At 43.4% G+C, this 26,234-nt stretch overlaps 1 protein-coding gene across 3 annotated transcripts in view; it reads left to right on the plus strand.

The window, feature by feature from the left end:
* The window catches only part of SLC35F2 (solute carrier family 35 member F2), a 336,025-nt gene that overhangs the window by 228,907 nt on the left and 80,884 nt on the right, over positions 1 to 26,234 (plus strand). For all 3 annotated transcript variants that reach the window (XM_069202328.1, XM_069202329.1, XM_069202330.1), the window contains exon 4: positions 19,898 to 20,057. In XM_069202328.1, the coding sequence (XP_069058429.1) occupies positions 19,898 to 20,057 (160 nt within the window). The remainder of the gene's footprint in view (positions 1 to 19,897; positions 20,058 to 26,234) is intronic.

Below are 26,234 nucleotides of genomic sequence, written 5' to 3' on the forward strand. Positions count from 1 at the left end.
GTTTTTGGAGCTACCCAGTCCAGAATAGTCTGGATCTTGGGTTGGAGTGGCTGAACTTGGCCTCCACCTACAAGGTGGCCCAAGTAAACCACAGTTCCCTGCCCTATCTGGCATTTGGATGCCTTGATAGAGAGGCCTGCAGATTGCAGAGCCTTCAAAACCTTCTTCAGGTGGACCAGGTGATCCTGCCAGGTGGAGCTAAAGACAGCAATATCATCAAGATAAGCTGTGCTAAAGGACTCCAAGCCAGCAAGGACTTGATTCACCAACCTTTGGAAGGTGGCAGGGGCATTCTTTAAACCAAAGGGCATAACAGTAAACTGATAATGCCCATCAGGTGTGGAGAATGCTGTTTTCTCTTTTGCTCCAGGTGCCATTTTTATTTGCCAGTACCCTGCTGTCAAGTCAAAGGTACTTAAGAATTTGGCAGCACCTAATTTCTCTATGAGCTCATCAGCTTTTGGAATTGGATGAGCATCCGTCTTGGTGACAGAATTGAGCCCTCTGTAGTCCACACAAAACCTCATCTCTTTCTTTCCATCTTTGGTGTGAGGTTTGGGGACTAAGACCACTGGGCTAGCCCAGGGGCTGTCAGAGCGCTCAATTACTCCCAATTCCAGCATCTTGTGGACTTCCACCTTGATGCTTTCCTTAACATGGTCAGATTGTCTAAAGATTTTGTTCTTGACAGGCATGCTGTCTCCTGTGTCCACATCATGGGTACACAGGTGTGTCTGACCAGGGGTTAAGGAGAAGAGTTCAGGAAACTGTTGTAGGACTCTCCTACAATCAGCTTGCTGTTGGCCAGAGAGGGTGTCTGAGTAGATCACTCCATCTACTGTGCCATCTTTTGGGTCTGATGACAGAAGATCAGGGAGAGGTTCACTCTCTGCCTCCTGATCCTCGTCTGTTACCATCAACAGATTGACATCAGCCCTGTCATGGAAGAGCTTAAGGCGGTTCACATGGATCACCCTCTTGGGGCTCCTGCTTGTGCCCAGGTCCACCAGGTAGGTGACCTGACTCTTCCTTTCTAGTACTGGGTAAGGGCCACTCCATTTGTCCTGGAGTGCCCTGGGAGCCACAGGCTCCAGAACCCAGACTTTCTGCCCTGGTTGGAACTCAACCAGTGCAGCCTTTTGGTCATACCAAAACTTCTGGAGCTGTTGGCTGGCCTCAAGGTTTTTGGTTGCCTTTTCCATGTACTCTGCCATTCTAGAGCGAAGGCCAAGTACATAGTCCACTATGTCTTGTTTAGGCTCATGGAGAGGTCTCTCCCAGCCTTCTTTAACAAGAGCAAGTGGTCCTCTTACAGGATGACCAAACAGAAGTTCAAAGGGTGAGAATCCTACTCCCTTCTGTGGCACCTCTCTGTAAGCGAAAAGCAGACATGGCAAGAGGACATCCCATCTCCTTTTGAGTTTTTCTGGGAGCCCCATGATCATGCCTTTTAATGTCTTGTTGAATCTCTCAACCAAGCCATTAGTTTGTGGATGGTATGGTGTAGTGAATTTATAAGTCACCCCACACTCATTCCACATGTGCTTTAGGTATGCTGACATGAAGTTGGTACCTCTGTCAGACACCACCTCCTTAGGGAAACCCACTCTGGTAAAGATACCAATGAGGGCCTTGGCTACTGCAGGGGCAGTAGTCGACCTAAGGGGAATAGCTTCAGGATACCTGGTAGCATGATCCACTACTACCAGGATATACATATTTCCTGAGGCTGTGGGAGGTTCTAGTGGACCAACTATGTCCACACCCACTCTTTCAAAGGGAACCCCCACCACTGGAAGTGGAATGAGGGGGGCCTTTGGATGCCCACCTGTCTTACCACTGGCTTGACAGGTGGGGCAGGAGAGGCAAAACTCCTTAACCATGTTGGACATATTGGGCCAGTAGAAGTGGTTGACTAACCTCTCCCACGTCTTGGTTTGTCCCAAATGTCCAGCAAGGGGAATGTCATGGGCCAATGTTAGGATGAACTTCCTGAACAGCTGAGGCACTACCACTCTCCTAGTGGCACCAGGTTTGGGGTCTCTGGCCTCAGTGTACAGGAGTCCATCTTCCCAATAGACCCTATGTGTTCCATTTTTCTTGCCTTTGGACTCTTCAGCGGCTTGCTGCCTAAGGCCTTCAAGAGAGGGACAGGTTTCTTGTCCCTTACACAGCTCCTCCCTTGAGGGTCCCCCTGGGCCCACGAGCTCAACCTGATAAGGTTCAAGCTCCAAAGGCTCAGTTCCCTCAGAGGGCAGAACTTCTTCCTGAGAAGAGAGGTTCCCTTTCTTTTGCTGTGTTGCAGTTGGTTTCCCAACTGACTTTCCTGTTCTCTTGGTAGGCTGGGCCATTCTTCCAGACTCCAGCTCTACTTGTTCACCCTGTGCCTTGCACTGTGCTCTTGTTTTCACACACACCAGTTCAGGGATACCCAGCATTGCTGCATGGGTTTTTAGTTCTACCTCAGCCCATGCTGAGGACTCCAGGTCATTTCCAAGCAGACAGTCCACTGGGATATTTGAGGAGACCACCACCTGTTTCAGGCCATTGACCCCTCCCCATTCTAAAGTAACCATTGCCATGGGATGTACTTTTCTCTGATTGTCAGCGTTGGTGACTGTGTAAGTTTTTCCAGTCAGGTATTGGCCAGGGGAAACCAGTTTCTCTGTCACCATGGTGACACTGGCACCTGTATCCCTCAGGCCCTCTATTCTAGTCCCATTAATTAAGAGTTGCTGTCTGTATTTTTGCATGTTAGGCGGCCAGACAGCTAGTGTGGCTAAATCCACCCCACCCTCAGAAACTAGAGTAGCTTCAGTGTGGACCCTGATTTGCTCTGGGCACACTGTTGATCCCACTTGGAGACTAGCCATACCAGTGTTACCTGGATGGGAGTTTGGAGTGGAACCTTTCTTGGGACAGGCCTTGTCTCCAGTTTGGTGTCCATGCTGTTTACAGCTATGACACCAGGCCTTTTTGGGATCAAAGTTTTTACCCTTGTACCCATTGTTTTGTGAAGAGGCTCTGGGCCCACCCTCCTGTGCAGGTTTTTGGGGGCCTGTAGAAGACTCTTTACTATTTTTAGTTTTGGTTGTCTCATCACTCTTCCCCTGGGGAGTCTTTGTGACCCCTTTCTTTTGGTCACCCCCTGTTGAAGTCTTGGACACCCTTGTCTTGACCCAATGGTCCGCCTTCTTTCCCAATTCTTGGGGAGAAATTGGTCCTAGGTCTACCAGATGCTGATGCAGTTTATCATTGAAACAATTACTTAACAGGTGTTCTTTCACAAATAAATTGTACAGCCCATCATAATTACTTACACCACTGCCTTGAATCCAACCATCTAGTGTTTTCACTGAGTAGTCTACAAAGTCAACCCAGGTCTGGCTCGAGGATTTTTGAGCTCCCCTGAATCTAATCCTATACTCCTCAGTGGAGAATCCAAAGCCCTCAATCAGGGTACCCTTCATGAGGTCATAAGATTCTGCATCTTGTCCAGAGAGTGTGAGGAGTCTATCCCTACACTTTCCTGTGAACATTTCCCAAAGGAGAGCACCCCAGTGAGATCTGTTCACTTTTCTGGTTACACAAGCCCTCTCAAAAGCTGTGAACCATTTGGTGATGTCATCACCATCTTCATATTTAGTTACAATCCCTTTAGGGATTTTCAACATGTCAGGAGAATCTCTGACCCTATTTATGTTGCTGCCACCATTGATGGGTCCTAGGCCCATCTCTTGTCTTTCCCTCTCTATGGCTAGGATCTGTCTTTCCAAAGCCAATCTTTTGGCCATCCTGGCTAACTGGATGTCCTCTTCACTGGGGCTATCCTCAGTGATTTCAGAGGTGTTGGTCTCTCCTGTGAGGGAACCAGCATCTCTGACTATTATTTTAGGAGTCAGGGTTTGAGGGACCCTGTTCTCCCTAGATAGGACTGGTAGGGGGGAATTTTCCTCCAAGTCACTATCCTCTTCCTCTGAGTTGCCACCCTCAGAGGGGTTGGCCTTTTCAAACTCTGCCAAAAGCTCCTGGAGCTGTATTTTGGTAGGTTTGGGGCCCATTGTTATTTTCTTTATTTTACAGAGTGACCTTAGCTCCCTCATCTTAAGATGGAGGTAAGGTGTGGTGTCGAGTTCCACCACAGTCACATCTGTGCTAGACATTTTGCTTCTAAAAGTTGGAATACTTTTTAAGAATCTACAACTGGTTCTAGAATCTAATTCAAACTTTTACAAACTTTTAAACTCTAAAAGAAATGCTAACCAGGATCTAACACAAGGCCCTAGCAGGTCTTTTAAGAATTTAGAAAACTTTTCAAATTGCAAAAATCAATTTCTAATGACAATTTTGGAATTTGTCGTGTGATCAGGTATTGGCTGAGTAGTCCAGCAAATGCAAAGTCTTGTACCCCACCGCTGATCCACCAATGTAGGAAGTTGGCTCTGTATGTGCTATTTCAAAGTAAGGAATAGCATGCACAGAGTCCAAGGGTTCCCCTTAGAGGTAAAATAGTGGTAAAAATAGATAATACTAATGCTCTATTTTGTGGTAGTGTGGTCGAGCAGTAGGCTTATCCAAGGAGTAGTGTTAAGCATTTGTTGTACATACACATAGACAATAAATGAGGTACACACACTCAGAGACAAATCCAGCCAATAGGTTTTTGTATAGAAAAATATCTTTTCTTAGTTTATTTTAAGAACCACAGGTTCAAATTCTACATGTAATATCTCATTCGAAAGGTATTGCAGGTAAGTACTTTAGGAACTTCAAATCATAAAAATTGCATGTATACTTTTCAAGTTATTGACAAATAGCTGTTTTAAAAGTGGACACAGTGCAATTTTCACAGTTCCTAGGGGAGGTAAGTTTTTGTTAGTTTTACCAGGTAAGTAAGACACTTACAGGGTTCAGTTCTTGGTCCAAGGTAGCCCACCGTTGGGGGTTCAGAGCAACCCCAAAGTCACCACACCAGCAGCTCAGGGCCGGTCAGGTGCAGAGTTCAAAGTGGTGCCCAAAACACATAGGCTAGAATGGAGAGAAGGGGGTGCCCCGGTTCCGGTCTGCTTGCAGGTAAGTACCCGCGTCTTCGGAGGGCAGACCAGAGGGGTTTTGTAGGGCACCGGGGGGGACACAAGCCCACACAGAAATTTCACCCTCAGCAGCGCGGGGGCGGCCGGGTGCAGTGTAGAAACAAGCGTCGGGTTCGCAATGTTAGTCTATGAGAGATCTCGGGATCTCTTCAGCGCTGCAGGCAGGCAAGGGGGGGGGGGTTCCTCGGGGAAACCTCCACTTGGGCAAGGGAGAGGGACTCCTGGGGGTCACTTCTCCAGTGAAAGTCCGGTCCTTCAGGTCCTGGGGGCTGCGGGTGCAGGGTCTCTCCCAGGCGTCGGGACTTTGGATTCAAAGAGTCGCGGTCAGGGGAAGCCTCGGGATTCCCTCTGCAGGCGGCGCTGTGGGGGCTCAGGGGGGACAGGTTTTGGTACTCACAGTATCAGAGTAGTCCTGGGGTCCCTCCTGAGGTGTTGGATCTCCACCAGCCGAGTCGGGGTCGCCGGGTGCAGTGTTGCAAGTCTCACGCTTCTTGCGGGGAGCTTGCAGGGTTCTTTCAAGGCTGCTGGAAACAAAGTTGCAGCCTTTCTTGGAGCAGGTCCGCTGTCCTCGGGAGTTTCTTGTCTTTTCGAAGCAGGGGCAGTCCTCAGAGGATGTCGAGGTCGCTGGTCCCTTTGGAAGGCGTCGCTGGAGCAGGATCTTTGGAAGGCAGGAGACAGGCCGGTGAGTTTCTGGAGCCAAGGCAGTTGTCGTCTTCTGGTCTTCCTCTGCAGGGGTTTTCAGCTAGGCAGTCCTTCTTCTTGTAGTTGCAGGAATCTAATTTTCTAGGGTTCAGGGTAGCCCTTAAATACTAAATTTAAGGGCGTGTTTAGGTCTGGGGGGTTAGTAGCCAATGGCTACTAGCCCTGAGGGTGGGTACACCCTCTTTGTGCCTCCTCCCAAGGGGAGGGGGTCACAATCCTAACCCTATTGGGGGAATCCTCCATCTGCAAGATGGAGGATTTCTAAAAGTTAGAGTCACTTCAGCTCAGGACACCTTAGGGGCTGTCCTGACTGGCCAGTGACTCCTCCTTGTTTTTCTCATTATTTTCTCCGGCCTTGCCGCCAAAAGTGGGGCCTGGCCGGAGGGGGCGGGCAACTCCACTAGCTGGAGTGTCCTGCTGGGTTGGCACAAAGGAGGTGAGCCTTTGAGGCTCACCGCCAGGTGTGACAATTCCTGCCTGGGGGAGGTGTTAGCATCTCCACCCAGTGCAGGCTTTGTTACTGGCCTCAGAGTGACAAAGGCACTCTCCCCATGGGGCCAGCAACATGTCTCGGTTTGTGGCAGGCTGCTAAAACTAGTCAGCCTACACAGATAGTCGGTTAAGTTTCAGGGGGCACCTCTAAGGTGCCCTCTGGGGTGTATTTTACAATAAAATGTACACTGGCATCAGTGTGCATTTATTGTGCTGAGAAGTTTGATACCAAACTTCCCAGTTTTGAGTGTAGCCATTATGGTGCTGTGGAGTTCGTGTTTGACAAACTCCCAGACCATATACTCTTATGGCTACCCTGCACTTACAATGTCTAAGGTTTTGTTTAGACACTGTAGGGGTACCATGCTCATGCACTGGTACCCTCACCTATGGTATAGTGCACCCTGCCTTAGGGCTGTAAGGCCTGCTAGAGGGGTGTCTTACCTATACTGCATAGGCAGTGAGAGGCTGGCATGGCACCCTGAGGGGAGTGCCATGTCGACTTACTCGTTTTGTCCTCACTAGCACACACAAGCTGGCAAGCAGTGTGTCTGTGCTGAGTGAGAGGTCTCCAGGGTGGCATAAGACATGCTGCAGCCCTTAGAGACCTTCCTTGGCATCAGGGCCCTTGGTACTAGAAGTACCAGTTACAAGGGACTTATCTGGATGCCAGGGTCTGCCAATTGTGGATACAAAAGTACAGGTTAGGGAAAGAACACTGGTGCTGGGGCCTGGTTAGCAGGCCTCAGCACACTTTCAATTGTAAACATAGCATCAGCAAAGGCAAAAAGTCAGGGGGCAACCATGCCAAGGAGGCATTTCCTTACAAGTACCATACCCTTTCGGAAGTGTACAAAGGAAAGCAAATGTCCTAGAGTGCGACCAAGAGGTAACCAAGTAGGAGAGGGAAAGCCCTAGAATTGGATTGTACATATGGTACACCTCCAGAGGCTTGTCTTGAAGCTACTACACATAACATTACTAGCATTGCATTGGAGGCGGCTCATAATCACTGGCTAATGATGCATGCTAGGATTTGCAATGTAGGTGACAAATCCGGTAAGATGCTGTACTGGTTAGCCTGGTATATCCACATCAAAATTGCTTTGTACCACATAGAAACGCCAGCTAAGGCTTATAGACAGGGCCACTGAAATTATGTAATTGTGTGGCCGCGGCAATTTTTGCATAGTTACAGATTTGCCGCATTTGCCACATAGACCATAATCTGCTGCAAAATCTGCAGATTTTAACAACAAAAAAATTGATTCTAGCTCAAATGGTTGAAAAGTTGCTAAAAGTGCAGCAACACGTGTTGCCGCTCAGTGAAAGGCCCTTTGCAAAATTGGACTGGTCATCGGTTTTTGTTGCTTATTGCTACATTGGGGTAGTAAAATGTTTCTAACGAGGTGCAACCAATGTCCAGGTAGTGTTATGAAGTTTAAACATGTTAAAATAATGAAGTAATATTATTTCAAAGCGTGCTGCATTATCCTGCAGAATTTGCTTTTTCCTGCTGCATAATTTACTAAACTTTCCCGCATAATTTGGCCTTTTTATGCTACATAATTCCAGTGGCCCTGCTCATAGACGTCGAGAAAGCATTTTAAGCCCAAAAGTGAGAGTTCCTTTGGCAGATACTAAACACAATGAACTGGCCTAAGTCCATTGCTTTACTTCGTGCCCTTGAGGCCCAGCCTTGGATGCGAGTATGAATGAACAACAGCCAATTAAACTCCTTCCCTGTCGAGAGAGAGGCCGGCATCAGTAAAGTTTCACCCTTACGACTGAACCACGAGCAGCATAGATTAGAAGGGATCCCACTTCGAATTAAAGCTCTTATGACACCAAGCAAACGAGGCAAGTATTCATTACCCTCCCTAGAAGAGTTCTCGTCTCTTCCATCTAAGCATTCGTCATCCATCCTTTCATCCTCCTGCTGATGTCCACCATTTCATCTTTATGCTTTGTCATTCTTTCGTCCATCATTCAGTCTTTCACCATTCCGTCCATCTGCCCAGCCATATCCTAGCCTATCCATCCATCCTCAAACCTATCAGTTGAACACATCCATCCTTTCAGTCATTCATTCAGCCATCTTTTTGCTCATGTGTCCATCCACCCTTTCACTCCACCCACCCATCCATCCGTTCCTCCCTTTCACTCAGCCATGTTTACCCATTCATTCACTCATCCTCCCACCCTTCAACTCATTAATCCACTCATCTATCCATTCATTTACCATTTCACTCATCCATCCTTTCATTCACACATCCATCCATGCTTTCACTCTTTCGTCCATCTGTCCATCCTCCCTTTCACTCATCTTTCCATTCTTTAACTCATCCATCCACCCTCCCTTTCACTCATCCAGTCTTTCACTCATCCATCCCTTCACTCATCCATCCTCTCATCATCCTTCCACCCACCCTTTCGCTCATCCATCCTTCCACACACCCTTTCACTCATCCATCCTTCCACCTACCCTTTTATCCATTCACCCACCAGGCCCTTCACTCACTCATCCATCCTTTCTTTTACTCACCCATTCCTTCTTTCATCCATCCATCCCTTCCTTCATCCATCCTTTCCTTCAACCATCCATTCTTTCTCTCAGCCATCCACCCTTTCACTCATCCATCCATACTTTCACTCTTCCATCCATTCACCATTTAATCCATTCACCCACCCTTTTTCACTCATACTTCTTTCCATTCTTTCATCCATCTACTCAGCCATCCTTTCCTTCCCCATCCATCCTTTCCCTCCCCATCCATCTGCCCTTTTACTCACACATCCATCCATCTTTTCACTCACTAACCTTTGTCTGCCAAGATGTAGACTGAAGAGGTCCACCAAGAATGTCATCCCTGTTGTAGCTACTAAAGTTGTGGGTTAATGTTATATTAGTTTGTGCACGAGCGGTTAAGGGAGCTCGAGCGTTTAGTCGAGTCCCAAACGCGCTCGTGCAATAGGAAAACGAATGTCATGTTTTGAAGACGGACGAGCAGTTAATGAGGGAGGCGGCACCGCTCGAGTGGGTTGATTAAACTGGATGTTAAATAAAGAAACCAGGACCTCTGTGTGGTTTGTACAACATCGTTTGGCGACGAGGAAAACCCGACCCATCGAGCGGCGTGTATATTCTTTCAGCAGGCTGATGTCGGTCAGGACACAGTGACGGAGTAAACTGTCTTCCCTTTATGGAACACCTTCTTTCAGGAGATTGAGGCGTGGCGTGTTCCCAATCTGAGAAGCTGCTGGTTTATACAATTAAAGGGGAGTGCTTTTAAAGGGGAAGTCACTCTTCCCTAGAACTTAAAGGAAAAGTCACCCATGAAGCTGCTGTGTTTATACAATTAAAGGAGAGTGCTGCTAAAGGAGAAGTCATTATTGAAGCTGCTAGTTACCAAGAATTTAAAGGGGAAGTCACCCTTGAAGTTGCTGGTTTCTGCAATTAAAGGAGAGTGCTCTTGAAGGGGAAGCCACTTTTCTAGCTGCTGGTTTCCAGGAATTTAAAGGAGAAGTCACCTCTGAAACTGCTAATTTTTGGCTGTGAGCGTTTCTGGATGCTTTTATTGTGACTTAAACTGACAACTGTGCGCAGTGATAGTGCACACACTGACACACTTCTTCTTGTGTTGGAGTCAACAACCGTGGATATTTGTGGAATCCTTCACGGTATCGTGCACATCTTAGTTGCCTGGGATTTGTGCGCTGCTCCTGAACCCTTTTTTTTTTTTAAGTGTGGGTTCACCTATCTTTGTGAGCAATGGAGCATGTTTCAATTATTGCACCGCCTTGTTTCCTTACCCATCCAGGTACACCAGCGATCCAGTGGGAAGACTGGATAGACATGTTTGACAATTATTTGTTGGCGTTGGACAGCGAAGAGTTTACTGCTGCGCGTAAAAAAGCTATTTTATTGAACTGTCTAGGTTCAGAAGCGCAGAGATTGTTCAAGTTTATGCCAGTGGCTACAGACAATGGGGCAAGCATTTCAGATGAGTATAGAGAAGCTAGATTAAGATTGAGCAATAGGTTTGCTAAAGAAACCAATGTGGTCTTAGCAAGGTACATGTTTTATACCTAACCACAGAGGGTGGGGGAGTCTATTGAAGAGTTTGTGTCCAGATTGAGGGAGTTGTCAGTTAAATGTCATTTTGGGGAGGTGTGTGACGAGATGATTAGGGATCAATTAAAAGAGCAGGAAGATTCAGGAAAGGCTGTGGGCTGCAATGAATCCCAGTTTGAGAGATGCTATTGACATGGCGAAAGTTGTAGAAAAGTAAGAATTGTGCATGAAAGAAATGGGAAGGTATGGCAATGGGAGTAGGGAGCAACAAGTCCTGCAGGAAGTGGTGGGAGACGTGGAAACCAAAAGCAACAGTGTGGCTGTGGTACAGAAGAAAACACAAGATCTTCAGAAAACCCAGAAAATTAATGTGAACAAGAAGAGGGTGTAACAGGTGTGGTAGCAGTTTTCACAATAGTGATTTTAAGGGGTGTTTTGCGGTAGGGAAGGAATGTAGAAAGTGTGGGCGCAAAGGCCATTACACGCGGATGTGTGCCGAGTGGTCCAAGCCAAAAGGGGTGGCGGTGTGTGAAGATAGAGGTGAGATGGTGGACCGCATACTTAGCCTAGGCGAGGATGATAAAGTCTAGTGTGGTAAGAGGGAAAGTAGGCCCTAAGCATGGTTCACTGTGGGAAAAGTGAGTGTTGAGTTGACGGTGGATACTGGATCTAAGTACACAATCATTCCCAAAGATATTTTTATGAAGAATTGGCCTCAGCTTGAGTTAAAGCCTAAAGATATCTGTCCTGGGGGCTACCAAGGGAAGGAGATTGAGATCTTGGGCTTCTTTCCAACGGTTATAAGCTTCAAATCAGGAGAAACCTTTGGCAAAGTGTATGTGGCCGAGTCCGGTCCACCAATTTTGGGTTGGATGCACCAGTACGACTTGAATATAATTGTGAATCCCAGAGGTAAAGAACAAATATTGGTAGTGGATGACAGAGATGTCAGTGCGATCCTGGAGGAGGTGGGGGAGGTGTTTCGAGAAGAGTTGGGAGAGTTAAAGGGTTATGTCCATAAGATTTGTATGAAGCAAGGAACTGTTGCGGTGAAACACAAAGAGAGGAAAGTATCTATTGTTGTTAGGGAAGAGGTGAGCAAGATGTTGAAGGATATGTTGAAGGAGGGGGTGATTGAACCGGTTGAAGCTCCTGAATGGATTTCTCCAGTGGTCATCGCGAGAAAATCGAATGGCCAATTAAGATTTTGTGTGGATCTCCTCAGCGTCAATCATAACATTGTGACGGACAACTTCCCTCTACCAAACATCAATAAACTCATTATGTTACTTAATGGAGGAAAATGTTTTTCCAAATTAGATCTCAAAAGCGCCTATCATCAGATATGACTACATCACAATTCGCGCAATGTTACCGCATTCATCACCATGGATGGTACTTTCCGTTTTGTTAGAATGCCCTTTGGGTTATCATCGGATGCAAGTGTCTTTTAGCGTATAATGACACGTGTTTTTGTGGGTTTTAGTAATGTCTTATTCTTTCAGGATGACATTTTAATTTTTGCGTCAACTATTGAGGGGAATCTTTTGGAGGTGGGACTAACTCTAAGAAAAGAGAACCGTGTTTTCTTGACTAAAGAGACTGAATATTTAGGACACACCATTTCAGGCGAAGGAGTTAAACCGAAAAAAGATTTATTGGAGGCCATCAAACTCTCTCCATCACCAAAGAACAAAGATGAGTTGAGGTCCTTTAGGGGTCTCATAGAATACTACTCTAAATTTGTTGAGAATTTCGCTGACAAAACAAAGGGGTTGAGAGTGTTATTGCGCAAAGGTTGCAATTTTGTGTGGTCAGAAGTGCAACAGGATTGTTTTGATAGTATAAAGCAAGAGGTGTGTGCTGCAAAGATTTTAGTACCCTTTGAAACTTCTTCTCCCACTATACTGACGGTGGATGCTAGTGTGTCTGGTGTAGGTGCTGTACTGTCACCACAGTGCAGAGAGGACGGTAGCTTTTGCTTCGCGCTCTCTCACTGAGAGTGAGAGGAACTACTCTGTGATTGAGCGGGAGGCTTTAGCGGCTGAATGGGCAGTAGATTATTTTAGAACATTTTTGTGGGGCATTTCTTTCAAGTTGAGAACTGACCACAAACCTTTAGTCAAAGTGTTATCAGCAGGTGGTTCACCCTTTTTATAATATCTAGTTAATATAGTCGTATCCTTGTTAAAAAAAAAAAAATGTGATGACGGAGGGGGATGTGTTATATTAGTTTGTGCACAAGCGGGTTAAGGGAGCTCGAGCGTTTATTGAAGTTGCCACCCAAATTTAATCCACTCAAAACTAGAATCACTATAGATCCATATAGTAGACACGGGATACCACAAATATATCGATCAACTATAATGAACACACTTTTCTTTAATAAGAACAGGGTAGAAGGGGGTAGGGATGTTAGAGGGAGAGGAGTGGATAGAGCATATTTGCAATCTCAGTCTGACCCCGATTGATTCAATTCAAACATCTCATTAAGATTATTATGCCTCTAATCGCCTAGTACAATTGGGAGGTCCTCATCATCCAGCTGCTCTACCTGTAAAAGCGAGGGCTGTGAAATTTTCCACATCTAGATTTGCCCAATACACATCAGTTCTGGCACCTAGTAGATTCACCTGTGACACAAGTGCCGGGACGCCAAATGAAACTGACTTCTAAATTATCCATTCTGGGAATGATGAGTAATTGGTGAGTGCGAGGATCCACGTCATATCTAGAAACCTACTGGGAGAGGATATCTGTTAGTGAAAAGGGGCTTGTCCTGGTTAGAAAGCAGACTACTGCTGCTTCCTTACTGTTCAGTAATAAATAAAACTAAATAAATGTGTTAAAAAAATCTGTACCAAGCACAGCATTAAACACAATGAAGTAGCTATTTATCCAGTCACCAGTTAACTAGCATCAACTCTCAGTTTTGCCATTTTGCCTTTAGCCAAATGGGTAGCTCATAACAAACTGTTTATCTGAATGCTGGCCTAATAGCAAAGACTGCGCATTATTAAACTGGTGACCGGTGCAAAGCAGACAGTTCACATTCTGAAGGTGCTGGGCAGGTGGGCCCCCAGCACGTCCTTCCTGCCAGCCTTTCCATGGCAGGCTCCCTGCCATGAAAAAGCTGGCAGAAAGAGGGTTTTAATCAGCCAGGCGGCATAGAGTTTAGCGCCACCATGGCTTGTTGCAAGCCTGACTACGGTCATACCGTGCATACCGGGCAACCATGTTACTGGCGGGGACGGCAGTCCTTTGGAGGTCCAACCAACGAAGTCATAATTTGGTGGTCGGATCACCAAAGCCGCATCGGTCCGACTGCTACCGCAAGTTTGGCGTTCTCATGACTGCGAAACTCGTAATGAGGTCACTAGTTGTATTCAGAGGTCCACACATCACTACATAGGACTTGGTATAGTTCACTTTTAGATCTAAATCTTGCATGAACCCCCAAAAAAGTTGTAGCCCATTAGCCGTGTGAGAAAACAATACTGCAATGTCGGCGTACAGAAGAATTGGTATGTTTCTCTCCTGTTCCTAGCAGATCCTTCCCTAACCTTGTTAAGTGCTTTGTTATCCCATTTATAAAGGAGGAAGGGGGGGTACTATGCATCCTTGTCTTACACCTCTTGAGCAGTGTTTTCAGGGTGTCTTTTCACCTTGGGGGCCATACTGGACCATGGTTTTCAAATCAAAGTGTAAACATTTCTTATATTAAGCAGTTCCAACTCCACCTCCAAATTCTTCTTTATGGCCCATAGTATTTCACAGTTGACTTAGTTTAAAGCACTGGACAAGTCAATAAAAGCCAAATGTGCCACCTTCTTTTTGGCAAATACATGTTTACTTGCGATAAAGTGGCTATCCCTGGTCTAAAACCAAGTTGAGTTGGTGTCAAGAACTTATTCTCCTCTGTCCACTTTTCTAATCGCAACAGAATTACTCACCCCAATACTTTTGCAGTTGCATCAATTAATCAGATTGGTCTGTAACACGCTATTTCTTTTTTATTATTTAGTTGAGTTTATTTTTTTTTTGTGTTATAAGTTATTATTTTAATGTTAGGCATGTTCAGCATGTTTAATTGTTTTTAATGTTTAGTTTGGTTTGTGATAAATGTTAGTTTGTTTTTTGTTTTATGTCAGTTTGGGGGTTGTTGGGTTTTTAGGCTAATAGAGGTAGACGTATTTTTAATTAATTGAATATATATTTTTGTAGTGTTAATTTGTTAATTAGATAATTATGTACATTTTTATTTTACTTATTTAATAAATAATGTTAACAATATGGTATTATTTTGTACTTGTTAATTGGCTAAGTGGATGATTGTGTTAATTATTTAACTGTTTTTCATAATTTCAATACTTTATTATGTTTACATTTTTTGTTTTATAATTTGATAGTTTATTATTTTTTTAAATCATGTATATTTTTTTTTCTGTTAATTTAATGAATTTTTGTGGTTGTTGGAAATTTAGCCTAATAGGGCGGGTAGTAGTTAAAATGTATTTTTACCTGCTTTAATTTACATTTACAAATAGTGTATGGATAACTTTATATGTTGATTTCATATTTTTCATAATTTTTATAATTTATATAATATTTAAATTGTTTACAGAAATACATTTTATGATTTCGTTTATTTGTATAAAGCTAGTTTATTGTGTATTTATGATAAGGAAAATTAAATGTGAGGTTTGTAAAATGTAATCGTTTTTCTACTGTTGATACTCTGGAGGGGGAGTAGTAAATAGTTCTCATTTCCCTGCTGTTGCGTACACCAGAGTGAAGAATAATAAATCCCACCCCCCTACAACATATATGTGTATATATGGATGTATATCTGTGTATAAATATGTATATATGTGTATGTATATTTGTGTGTGTGTATATATATCTATGTGTGTATATATATATATATATATATATATGTAGAGAGAGAGTTTGTTTTCACTTTAAAATTAGTGTAATGTATGTTTTTTGTCGTACTTTTTTAAATTATTTATTTGTATGCATTTTGTATTTTTTTTGTGTGTAGTGTTTGTCATTCATTTTTCTTCTTTGTTATTTATGTTTACATTTTTTAGATTTGTAAATTTTTTTATACTTGTTGAAGTGGTAGTAGGTTTACTGTCTGTATGAAATCAGTGCAACACTATTTGTTGAAAAATCATAATTAATTTAACAAGCAGATAATCAATACTCAAACTTCGGAAAATCAGCTGCAAGAACAGGAGTACAAAGGCAAAGCATAGAGACTCTTTTTTAAAGAATTCCATATTTGTAAATCTGATTATGCAGGCAATACCCTTAATGCACTGTATTTGATGCTTCTCTTTAAAGGCGTTTTACCTAAATGATTTTGTTCATCCACATAGTGATATAGTCTAGACAACATTAGCCTACCAAACTTTGTTATGAATATATAAAAAAATGTTAGTGACACTTAGCTAGCTATATAGCAGGGGTGTGGAATTTAATAAAATATATACTTGTCCATGGGACAGGTTACTTCTTAATTCTACTTGTCCTGTAAAAAAATCTACTTGTCCCTTTGATGCCATGTAGTGTGGTGACAAATCATGGCAGCAACCCATTATGTAAGCACTCTGATAATGCCAGGACTACTAATATAGGAGGGCTTGAAATACTTGCAGTTTCAATCCCTTCTATAGCAATTTACTTATTTTGCTACCTTTCTGCCGATCTACATATTGGGGCTGGCGGAAGCAGCAGTAGTTCCATGGATGGAATGCCTCTGAGTGTGAAAACCTACTAACTTGCATGTTTTAAGGATTTTCACTAGCTTTTCTCTGATGTTTTCCCATAATGAGAAAGGTTGGAAGTTTACTCCTAACAATGGCAGAAGTAGAGGTTCTTCCAGGGTTGGGGAAAAAATGGTTGGAGGGAAAGTGAACTTGTAAATGCTTAATATATTGTCACATGAGCAAATCTACACATGCATATTTGCTTGTGCTAAAATACAGTTATCAAATATTTTCTCGGAGTACAGTCTTTTCAAAAAGATGTTTAGTTTTACATCCTTTCTGCCACGAGAATGGCATGAAGTCTCTCAATTACACTGAGTTGGCAGGTTGCATATGGGGCCTAGCCTACTAGTTCTTTTTTAATGGGATCACTCAGGATGCTATATGGCTAGCATTACTAGAGAACACCATGGCACTTGTATATAACTATTCCAGTTTTGGCCTTACCTTTTACAAATCATTGTTTTCCGGTGCGTAAGTTTGATTCATTGAACTGACCCAGAATTACCAATTTCATAGTTCACTGATTTGTTACATGAAAGCAGAGTGCAGGAAAAAAAGTTCCCCTGATAACATGGCTCAGTTTGGGATCCTTGTCTGGTCCCAGGGCATTCCAATGACTTTGTGAGTCAGAGCATACATATATTTCTTTAGAAGAGTAAACAGTTCTACTTAGTCTTGCAAAGGATCTGATTTATTTATCACAAGCCAACTCTTCAGATAAGCTTACATTAGTGGGAGCATTTGTGGAGTAAGAGACAGCTCCATAAATGGTTTCTGAAATAATTTTTCTTGACTCTTTGGATAGCGAAGTGGCATTCTGTACAATGTTTGCCAAAAGTAACTTGGAAGCTTTAAATTTGATGACTGTTGGATCCTTTTAGGCATGTGTGGTAGTGTGTTTCTCATGCAAATCATTTTGAGCCAGTTTTAGTACTAACTCGCACCTGAGACAGGTTTCAGTTGTGTTTACTCCTTGTTTGCAAAACTGTCCGGTGGCAAGTGCTTGTTGAACTCTGAGTTAGGCATACAGATACAAAATTATGTTTGCTTAGCCAGTAAATGTGTAAGTAAAGATGATTATTTGCTATTTGTAATGTTGTTGGACAAATAATTTCTACTATGTAGTCTCAGGCTAGGCAAATGGAAAATATTTTTTTGTTGTATGACCGTCTACCAGACAAATCTCAGATATTATATCCCATATAACAGCTAGTAGGGTAAATAGTGGTGTCTTTGCGGTTTGTACAGTCCGCCATCCATATAGCTGATGGTGTTTTCTATTTAGACTGAAGCCATGTAAAGAATAAAGTTTCTTTGCATTTCTATAGCCACCAGCTGAACAGTGCGTAACCTCTACAATTTAGATCTAAATATATGTACGTTTTGAATAGCTACTGTATCTTAAATAGAAAGCAGTTAGCCCCTATCACTTCTCTTCCGCTGCTTTTCCGTAGACGGGGTGTTAAGTCCAATATTATTCGAGTTTTGAAATGCAGCCTCATGAGCAGCACATGCACAAGATTTTATGTCATTCCAAGACCGCAATTACACAGCTCTCCGTTGCCTCTAATTTTCCCCCAATGAGCTTGATTTTTCTTTAGCGCAAGGCATCACCTCTTTTTAGTTAGAAGCAACGTAATAATGGATCTGGTTTAAACAGTAAGTAGTGAGAACTTTGATGAAAACAACATATGCTTCTCTTTCTTGCATTTATTTATCTATAGGCAATAATCTTCACGTAGTACCTGACAGGTAATATTTTCTGGATTATTGGTGTCAAACCCAATGTCAGCAGTTCCATACTTAAAAGAAAGAGCATTTAATCTTGTAAGGCTTCTACCTGTCCAGAATTGGATATCTTACAAAGGATTCACTGAAACATAAACCAGCATTAGAGCAGTCTAGCTGATTTATCAAGCTTCAGTCCCTGTACTTGCGTTCCAGTACCTTATTAGTGTAAATACCATCTTTGATTACAGGATTGACAAACAGGGTTTTTAGGGCATCTTTATCATTGAAGGCCTTCACTAACCGAGTTGAGAGTCCTGCATACATTCAATGCACACATCACACTCAAAGTCTGCTCCCTACTGTGTCCTGGTGCAATATCCATGAGAGGTTGTTGCTAATCTGTATTACGGCGTACTAGTAACCGTAAAGAACCTTGCAACCATGTACATTTCGAGGCCTTGTTGGCAAATATGAATACATATGTCTTGCTGGGGTTTGTTGACAATCTCTTGTGTTCTCAATAGTATACTACGGATTCAACTTGGCTGAGTAGACCTATGAGCATATTTAGTTACTCACACTGAGGTTTTCCACAGTTATAATACAATATTGACACAAGTTCGCCTTTCTGTATGGGAATGTATTTTATATTCTGTATGACTTCAAGTAAGTTTGATAGGAATGGTGAAAATTTAAGCTGTCTACGCACTCCTTTTGAAGGCTGCTTAAGGTCTAAGGGACAGATGTACTAAGGTTTTTTGTGTTTGCAAAGAGCCCAGTTAAAAAACACACGGCTGTTTGTGATGGCAAAAAGGCCTTTTGGTATGTAGCAAACAGTTATTGCGCTTTAGTAACATGTTACTGAATCACAATTTTGGTTTGCGATTACATACTGAATTGATATTTGGAAGAGCTCTGTTTAGGGCATCCCTTGTAAATACTGATTCTGAATGAGATGTATTAATGTTTTTTTCCAACTAAAATCTGGTTGTAAAACATTAATGTATTATTGACTACACAAAGGTACTGGTAACACATTTACAAGGGACTGTTTCCACTTTGTGAGTGTTGAAAAAACATGTGGCATGAATCACTGCCTACTCTTAAAAAATGTTTGTTAAACTTTTCATATTTTTTCATATCATCCCTGTGATGTCTGTGAATCATAATGGTTCGCAATTTGTGACCTACCTCATTAATATTCACTAGGTAGGTCTAATTGGGACCCACTACAATTCTGTATTTTGTGAAATAACCTGTTAGTACATAGGTCAGTTTGCAAAATAACACACTGGATGCAAAAATACTGGTCGCAAATTGTAAATAGTATTGTGTGACCAGTGTTTAGTACAACTGGCCCTAATTTTTTTTTTTCGCTCAGTAATTACCGGCACATGTCCTAAATTTGCAAAATAAAGTTGTTTTTGAGAGGTACAACAATCTCATGATGTTACTTGAATCCTTCTTCTGGAGAGTTTTCTCTTAAAATGACATATGCTGCTGTACAGAATGACTGGAAGTGCACAAAGCAGTCATAAGATGAAACCTACTCTTTGCACTGAGTAACAAAATACAGTAATAAAAATGCATGGCGGACCGGGCTTAGTAACTTGCTGAAACTCACTTGCTCTTAAGAAATAAAGGTATTTTCCTCTGCCCAATATTCAAGGTTTTCTTCTGGGTTACTAGAAAGATTTTGACATAACTGCAAAAATAACACATCTGTTCTGCATTAGTTCCCTAGATAGTATATAGTTCTTTAAACTACATGAGAAACAATCTTTCATAGTGTTTATGTGGTTCCTGTAGATGACAGCTTGCTTTATTGACGTTTGTTTGTGTTATATAAAGTATCTAAAATAAAAAATGGCACTTATGGAAATAAATCATGGTATGATACAGTTTGTTTCAGGGGAAACATTTTCGATTGTGTTGTTTGTGTTTTGAAGAAACTTTGTCTAATTAATTACTCATGCTGCTAATTTTCTCATGACAGTTTGTTCTTATGTTTATCTCTGCACATGTAGCTCCTGGACTGTGTTGGAATCCCAGTACTGATGACCCTTTCATGGTTTATTTTACAATCAAGATACAGGCCGATCCATTTTGTGGCTGTTGTTCTCTGTTTAGGTGGTGTTGGAACGATGGTTGGTGCAGATGTCTTATCTGGAAGGGAACAGGGAAAAGGTGAGTAATCTATGTAAATTGAAATAGGAGTGTAGTTGACAGATTGTAATTGCACTAGAAATCATAAAAGACTTGAGCCAAAAGCACATGATTTATGTGGTGTAATTAAGATTTTTTTTAAGTTTGATCAAAAACCTAATTTTCCATTTCACACTTATTTCTATTTATTCCTTAAACCCTATGGCCTGATTTACAAAACTGTCTCCCATGAGTTAGTGTGGCGAAATGTTAGAAATTCAAGAGTAAGGGCCTGATTACGAGGCTGTCGGTCCGAAGACCGCAGCCTCGCGCTGGCTGTCGGACTGCCATGGCTGTCGCGGTTCGACTGCCACATTACAAGGTTTGTGGGCAGACCCGCCAACCCACTGCCGTCCCCACCAGGATCTCAGATCCTGATGAGCTGACGGCGGTCAGGTTGTAATCATCCAGGGTGGAGCTGAAAGGGCTGCCCTGCTGATTACAACCTTGTTCTCTGCCTACATTTCCGTGGTGGTTCCACTGCCATGAAAAGGCTCCTGGAGAACAAGTGCATGGGGGCCCCTGCACTGCTCATGACATGAGCAGTGCAGGGGTCCCTCTGCCCAGCACCCTCCAAATGCGCACTATCTGCTGTGCAGACAGTACGCATTTCGTGGGTGCTAGTGCCCCCTACGTGCGGCAGCTTTGCCACCGACTCTATTATGTGTCGGCAGCAATGCTGCAGCACCTTTCACACTGGGCTGGCCGGCAGAAACTTTGGTTTCCGACGGTCAGCTCAGTTGGAAAGTCGTAATGGGGCTGGCGGGGAGGTTGCCAGCAGGGCGGCAACCACCCCTTTGGGAGTTTGCCAGAAGGGGTGTTTCTGTCCTCTGAACGCCAAATTGGCCACTAAGTCAGGAATATGTCTAAAGTAAGCCGCACTTGTAGTCAATTCATCATGAATCAGGAGGGCCCTATGCTTTTGCAGTACTGAGCATTTTCCCAAACTGCTTAGGTCTTAGAAGAACTTATCTTTAGCACTCTACCTGAAGAGCAAGAAGGGTATTGTAGTCTGCAAAGAAGACGCGTTTCAGCAACTTGGCTGCATTAAACTCATAAAAGTGGAGAAAGGGTAAAAAAGAAAAAAAGAAATTGTACCACCGAGCCTAGTAAATTGTATTTCTTGATATAACTGTGCAGGGTGGCGTAGCGCGTGGGGGTTATAGGACCGTCAGTACACTCTGTATCACATGAATATCGATAAATATTAAAGTATTTTTTAAGGAGATTTGGGGCCCCTTTGCTGGGCATGCGCAAGTTTGGACCTAATTGTTCTCAGGTTGCATCATTCCGTTTAGAAATGATGCTGACCCAGGCTTGGTGGAATGCTTCATCATCGGGTTTGTTCAGTCATCTTCAAACAGTGTTTGCAGTGTCTGGTGGGCTCAAGCATAATGAAACAAAAGCTGCAGGAACAGGTGGTGCCCCAGGAGCCAAGTAAATAGCACCAACAATTAGAATTCACTACTCTGCGTGAATACACGTCCAGGTATATTTCGGAAATGCAGTTATCTTGTTTGAAAACATCACCATATCAGTTTGTGAAAACGAAATGCTATTCAATGCATGCGCGTGCTTGACAGGGTTCACGTGGCCCCTCTGTTGATCTGGTCGGGTGCCGGCTGCAGGCCGCTGAATGTGCGGGGCTTGGATCCCCGTCTGGAGAAACTTACTGCCATTTGGTCTTCAAATAGGAGGGAGAACCCATGAATCTTGTCATTTCGGTGAAATTTGCCCAATTTGAATTCCGAGAACCACAATGCCACATAAAGCTTTTGCTGGCATTTTTACTAATTCTACACCGACTACTTTTATGAATAGTATATGTAAATGTAAATTGCCCCCGGTGGAATTTCATTGATCTTGTAAAGTGCTATTTCTCTTCTTATGATAGACATCGCCATCATTGTAATTGGCAACAACTTAATCATGGGTGATCATAGATTCAGATTCATTATTTTTTCGGCATCTTTTTGCTGTTGTGCTGCATTGGTAAGTACAGTTGGAATTATCTTCGGCCCTGCATTGGCATCAAATGACCTTTCCTCACGATGGTAGTAGTTTTCTCCATGAATCCTGCGTCTGAATGTAGTATTTTTGCTAATTGTGCAACGAGTCTTGATGCCTGTTTGAAACATTTTACATGGCACAGATGATATCTCTGGCAATTCGGAGTGGATCTAAGTGAGATGTGGGGAGACTTCAGGGAGGCCAAGAAGAGTGAGAGGCAAGGGAGTAGCCAGACATTCAGAATACCCCCCACTTCGAAGCAGGCTGTTATGCCACCAAGCAAGCAAAGCAAGTCACCATGACTTTTCCCAGAATAGCGCACTTGTCTCTTCCAACTAGCATCTATCCATTCATCCTGCTATCCAACTACTGATATCTAGCATTTTATCTTTACATTTTGTCATTCTTTCATCCATCATTGTCTTTCACCATTCCGTCCGCCTGCCTAACCATGTCCTACCCTATCTATCCATCTACAAACCTATCCATCAAACTCATCCATCCTTTCGCTCATCGGTCTCCCATCCACCCTTTCAGTCATCCATCCATGCTTTCATTTATTTATTCATTCATCCATCCTTTCGCTCATCCATCCAGCCTTTCACTCACCCATTGTCTCCCATCTATCCATTCCTCCTTTTCACTCATTTGCCATCTACCCTTTCACTCAACCATCCATCCTTTCACTCATCCATCCAACCATTACTCCACTTATCCATCCATGCTTTCACTTGATCACCCTCCCTATCGCTCATCCATCCATCCTCCCTTTTGGCCATCTAACCACCATCCCTTGGACTCATCCTGCCTTTGACTCATCCATCCATCCATCTACTGTTCCTTTCACTCATTTATGCATCCACACTTTTATCCATCAGTCCTCCACCATGCCGTTCAGTCCACTCATACATCCGTCCTTTCATCTACCTATCCATCCACCCCTTTCCTTTCACTCATTCAGACATTTTTCCACTTACCATCCACCCTTTTATTTATCTATCCACCCTCTTTCACTTACCCATCCATTCTTTGACTCATCCTGCCTCTCTCATCCATCCATCATTTCACTCATTCATCCATCCTTTCACTCATCCAGCCACCGTTTCATCATCCATCCACCTCTTCACTCATCCAACCAGTCACCATTTCATCCATTCATCCACCCTCTCTTTCACTCATCCATTTTTACATCCATCCTTTCATCCATCTACCCATCCATCCTTTCCCGTATGCATCTATTCACCCTTTACTCACACACCTGTCCATCATTTCACTCACTCACCTTTGTCTGCCAAGTTGAGACAGAAGAAGCCCATCAAGAACTTCACTCCTGTTATAACTACTAAAGTTGAGGGTTCATGATGGCCCAACATCCATTCTTTCACTCATCCATCTATGCCTCCATTCAATCATCCAGTCTTTCACTTCAGCCATCCATCCACCCTTTCACTCAGCCATCCATCCACCCTTTCACTCAGCCATCCATACTTTTACTCACCCATGCATCCATACCTTCTCTCATCACCCATCCACCCTTTCGCTCATTCATCCATACTTTCATTCATGCATCCATTGTTTCTCTCATCCATTCTCCCATTCCCTCTCCCATTGTTTTATCCATCCATCCTCCCTTTCATTCATCCATTCTTTCACTTATCCATCCACCCATCCTTTTATCCATCCACCCAACCTTTTATCCATCCATCCTCTTTTACTCATGTAGGCATTCTTTTAATCCATGCTTACAGCCTTACTACCACAGACAGGCTAGATGCACACATCTGCTCAGCACCAGAATACCCTGGCAGGTTATAGTGCCCTTCACAACTATACATACATAATTTCACTCATTCACCCACCTTCTCACTCACCCGTCCATCCACCCTTTCACTTACACATCCATCCATCCATCCATCCAAACATCCTTTCACTCACCCACGTTATTTATGAGTCTTTGTCTGCCGAGTTGCACACAGGAGAGGCTCATGAATAACTCTACTACTGCAAAAGCGGGGGCTACACAACGCCCCCGATGAGAGGTCTTGATGCCATTGCGGATTGTGTAAAGATGAAGCCACTGGTGCTGTTTAGCTGATTGGGTGTGCATTCTAGGGGGTGTGGAGCAAGCTTGGGCTGGCAAGTGTTGAGCGAGGTGATGAGGTAGAACCTCTTCACTGTTTAGATTGAGAAAGCACTTGCTTTCCACTGTAGTGGCAGGTGAGAAATCTGGCCTCGGGTCACACTGACAGGGACACTGAGGTGTTTGTTCTGCACCGCAAGAGTTCAGCCTGGATGTACAAGGGATTGAGAATTTGTGAAGTAACGAGGAGTTCCCGGGCGATCAGTAATTCCAGGTCCAATGCCTCCACTAATTTCTCACTCTCCCTTGCACTCAAGCAGCCGGAATCTCTAGGAGAAACACTAGCAGTCTGTGGTAACTTGATGGACCACATCCTTCCCAATGGGGCCAATCACATGGTTACCAGCCCCATCTTCAATTTCTGTCCTCTCATTCTCGTAATTTGGGCCTTAGTGTAATTAACTAGATGTTACAACAGGTTAATAGAGAGCCATGAATCACTTAGCGGGTTGTTCTGGGCTCACTTTCGGCTTAAACAAAGCACATCCTGTCAAGACATGAGATTTGTTTAGTTATGACATTTCACAATTTGATTTATTTTCCACCAATATTTGGGTTACTTCTACCTTCAACAAATTTTCACACAGCACATCTCCAAAACAGTTTGCAGGGGCTCTTAATGGAAGTCCTTTAAATGATGCTGCTAGGGCTAGTTCCCTCTGCTGCATCTGTCTTCTGAGCCTTGCCTAGACCTGCCTGACCACAGAGGTGGGAGAGGCCAAAGGCCATTTAGAGTCAAAGGGTACAGGCAACTGCCTTAGTAAGATCTTCAAATCAGATGTTTTCAGAGGCATGTACCAGTATCATCATCTACAAAGGAGTCAACTTCGATACCTTTGGCATGCCTACAGTAATGATGCTTGATACAAGCACACTTCCATCTTCATCAGCTGAAATATTTGCCCAGTCAGTGATAGCAATGGAAAGGTTTGTTTCCTACCCATTCAACACATCCTGACATCAAATGATGATGCAATCCGGGAGGAACAAAACTGATACCATGTACTCCAGTAACATTGAATGCAGCAGTAGGATTGTTCATGAAGTGCCTAGTCAAGTGTTCTCCGGAGGATGGGTGTTGCATTGATGCTAGTCATTTACGACAGGTTGAGGAAGGTCATCTACAACTCCAGCTGGCCTAGTCTCTTGGTCTGGCATGCAGTATACGAATGGACTCTGCTTCGATCTGTCTTTTATTTATGACATCCAACTAGTACACCTTCCTGGTTAAAAATGGGACACCAACCGTCACCCGACCAACTTGACAAAAGTATTCCCTTATTATGTCAATCAAGATTTCAATCCTATTTTTTTACTGAAAACATTTTGATTTTATTTACGGCTAGGGTTCAGCAGAAACAACGACACTAGTGGATTTGCTTCTGATTAAAATATCCATCAAGTCATTAAGAATTTCACTTCCCAATTATATCTAATGTACTCTCCTTGCATGTCACCCCTTGGTGCAGTATTCAAATCCACAAAACCGATTTCTAGTGTGCACAGCACTAAACTCCCCTGGGGTGCCCCCCTGCAGGCTCCATCTGAGTACAACCCTCTGTTCATCCCTTCCTATCATATTTAAGTGCATCCCAAGTCCATCACGTCACTAGCATTATTCATTGGCGGTTCAAGAACACTCACTGGCTTCTGAACATCGGAACCACTCACAGTCTGTGCAAGTAATCACACAATTGTCTCAGGGGTGTAAGTGAAATATGAATAAACCCCATATATTACCAAAGCGCCTGCTTTGTTGGTGCGGATCCTGGAATGAGTTTTTCAAATGCCAGTGGCTGCCAGAAGCGGCGAAGCCTCTGTGCGCTGTCGGGCCTCCTCCTTGCTCCAGCTTGTGGCAGTTAGCACCTTGGATGGTCCCAATATATGGAGCAGCAGAAGGGTCCATCCGCTTTTACCACCTCGACAGCCTATTCCCTTCTAATTCAGCAGGATAATCCGACCGCCTCTCTAACCGAGTTCCTGAAGTCTTCTCCACATTACTACTCATC

The sequence above is a fragment of the Pleurodeles waltl genome, chromosome 8 (assembly GCF_031143425.1).
Source record: "Pleurodeles waltl isolate 20211129_DDA chromosome 8, aPleWal1.hap1.20221129, whole genome shotgun sequence".
In the NCBI taxonomy this organism is placed as follows: Eukaryota; Metazoa; Chordata; class Amphibia; order Caudata; family Salamandridae; genus Pleurodeles; species Pleurodeles waltl.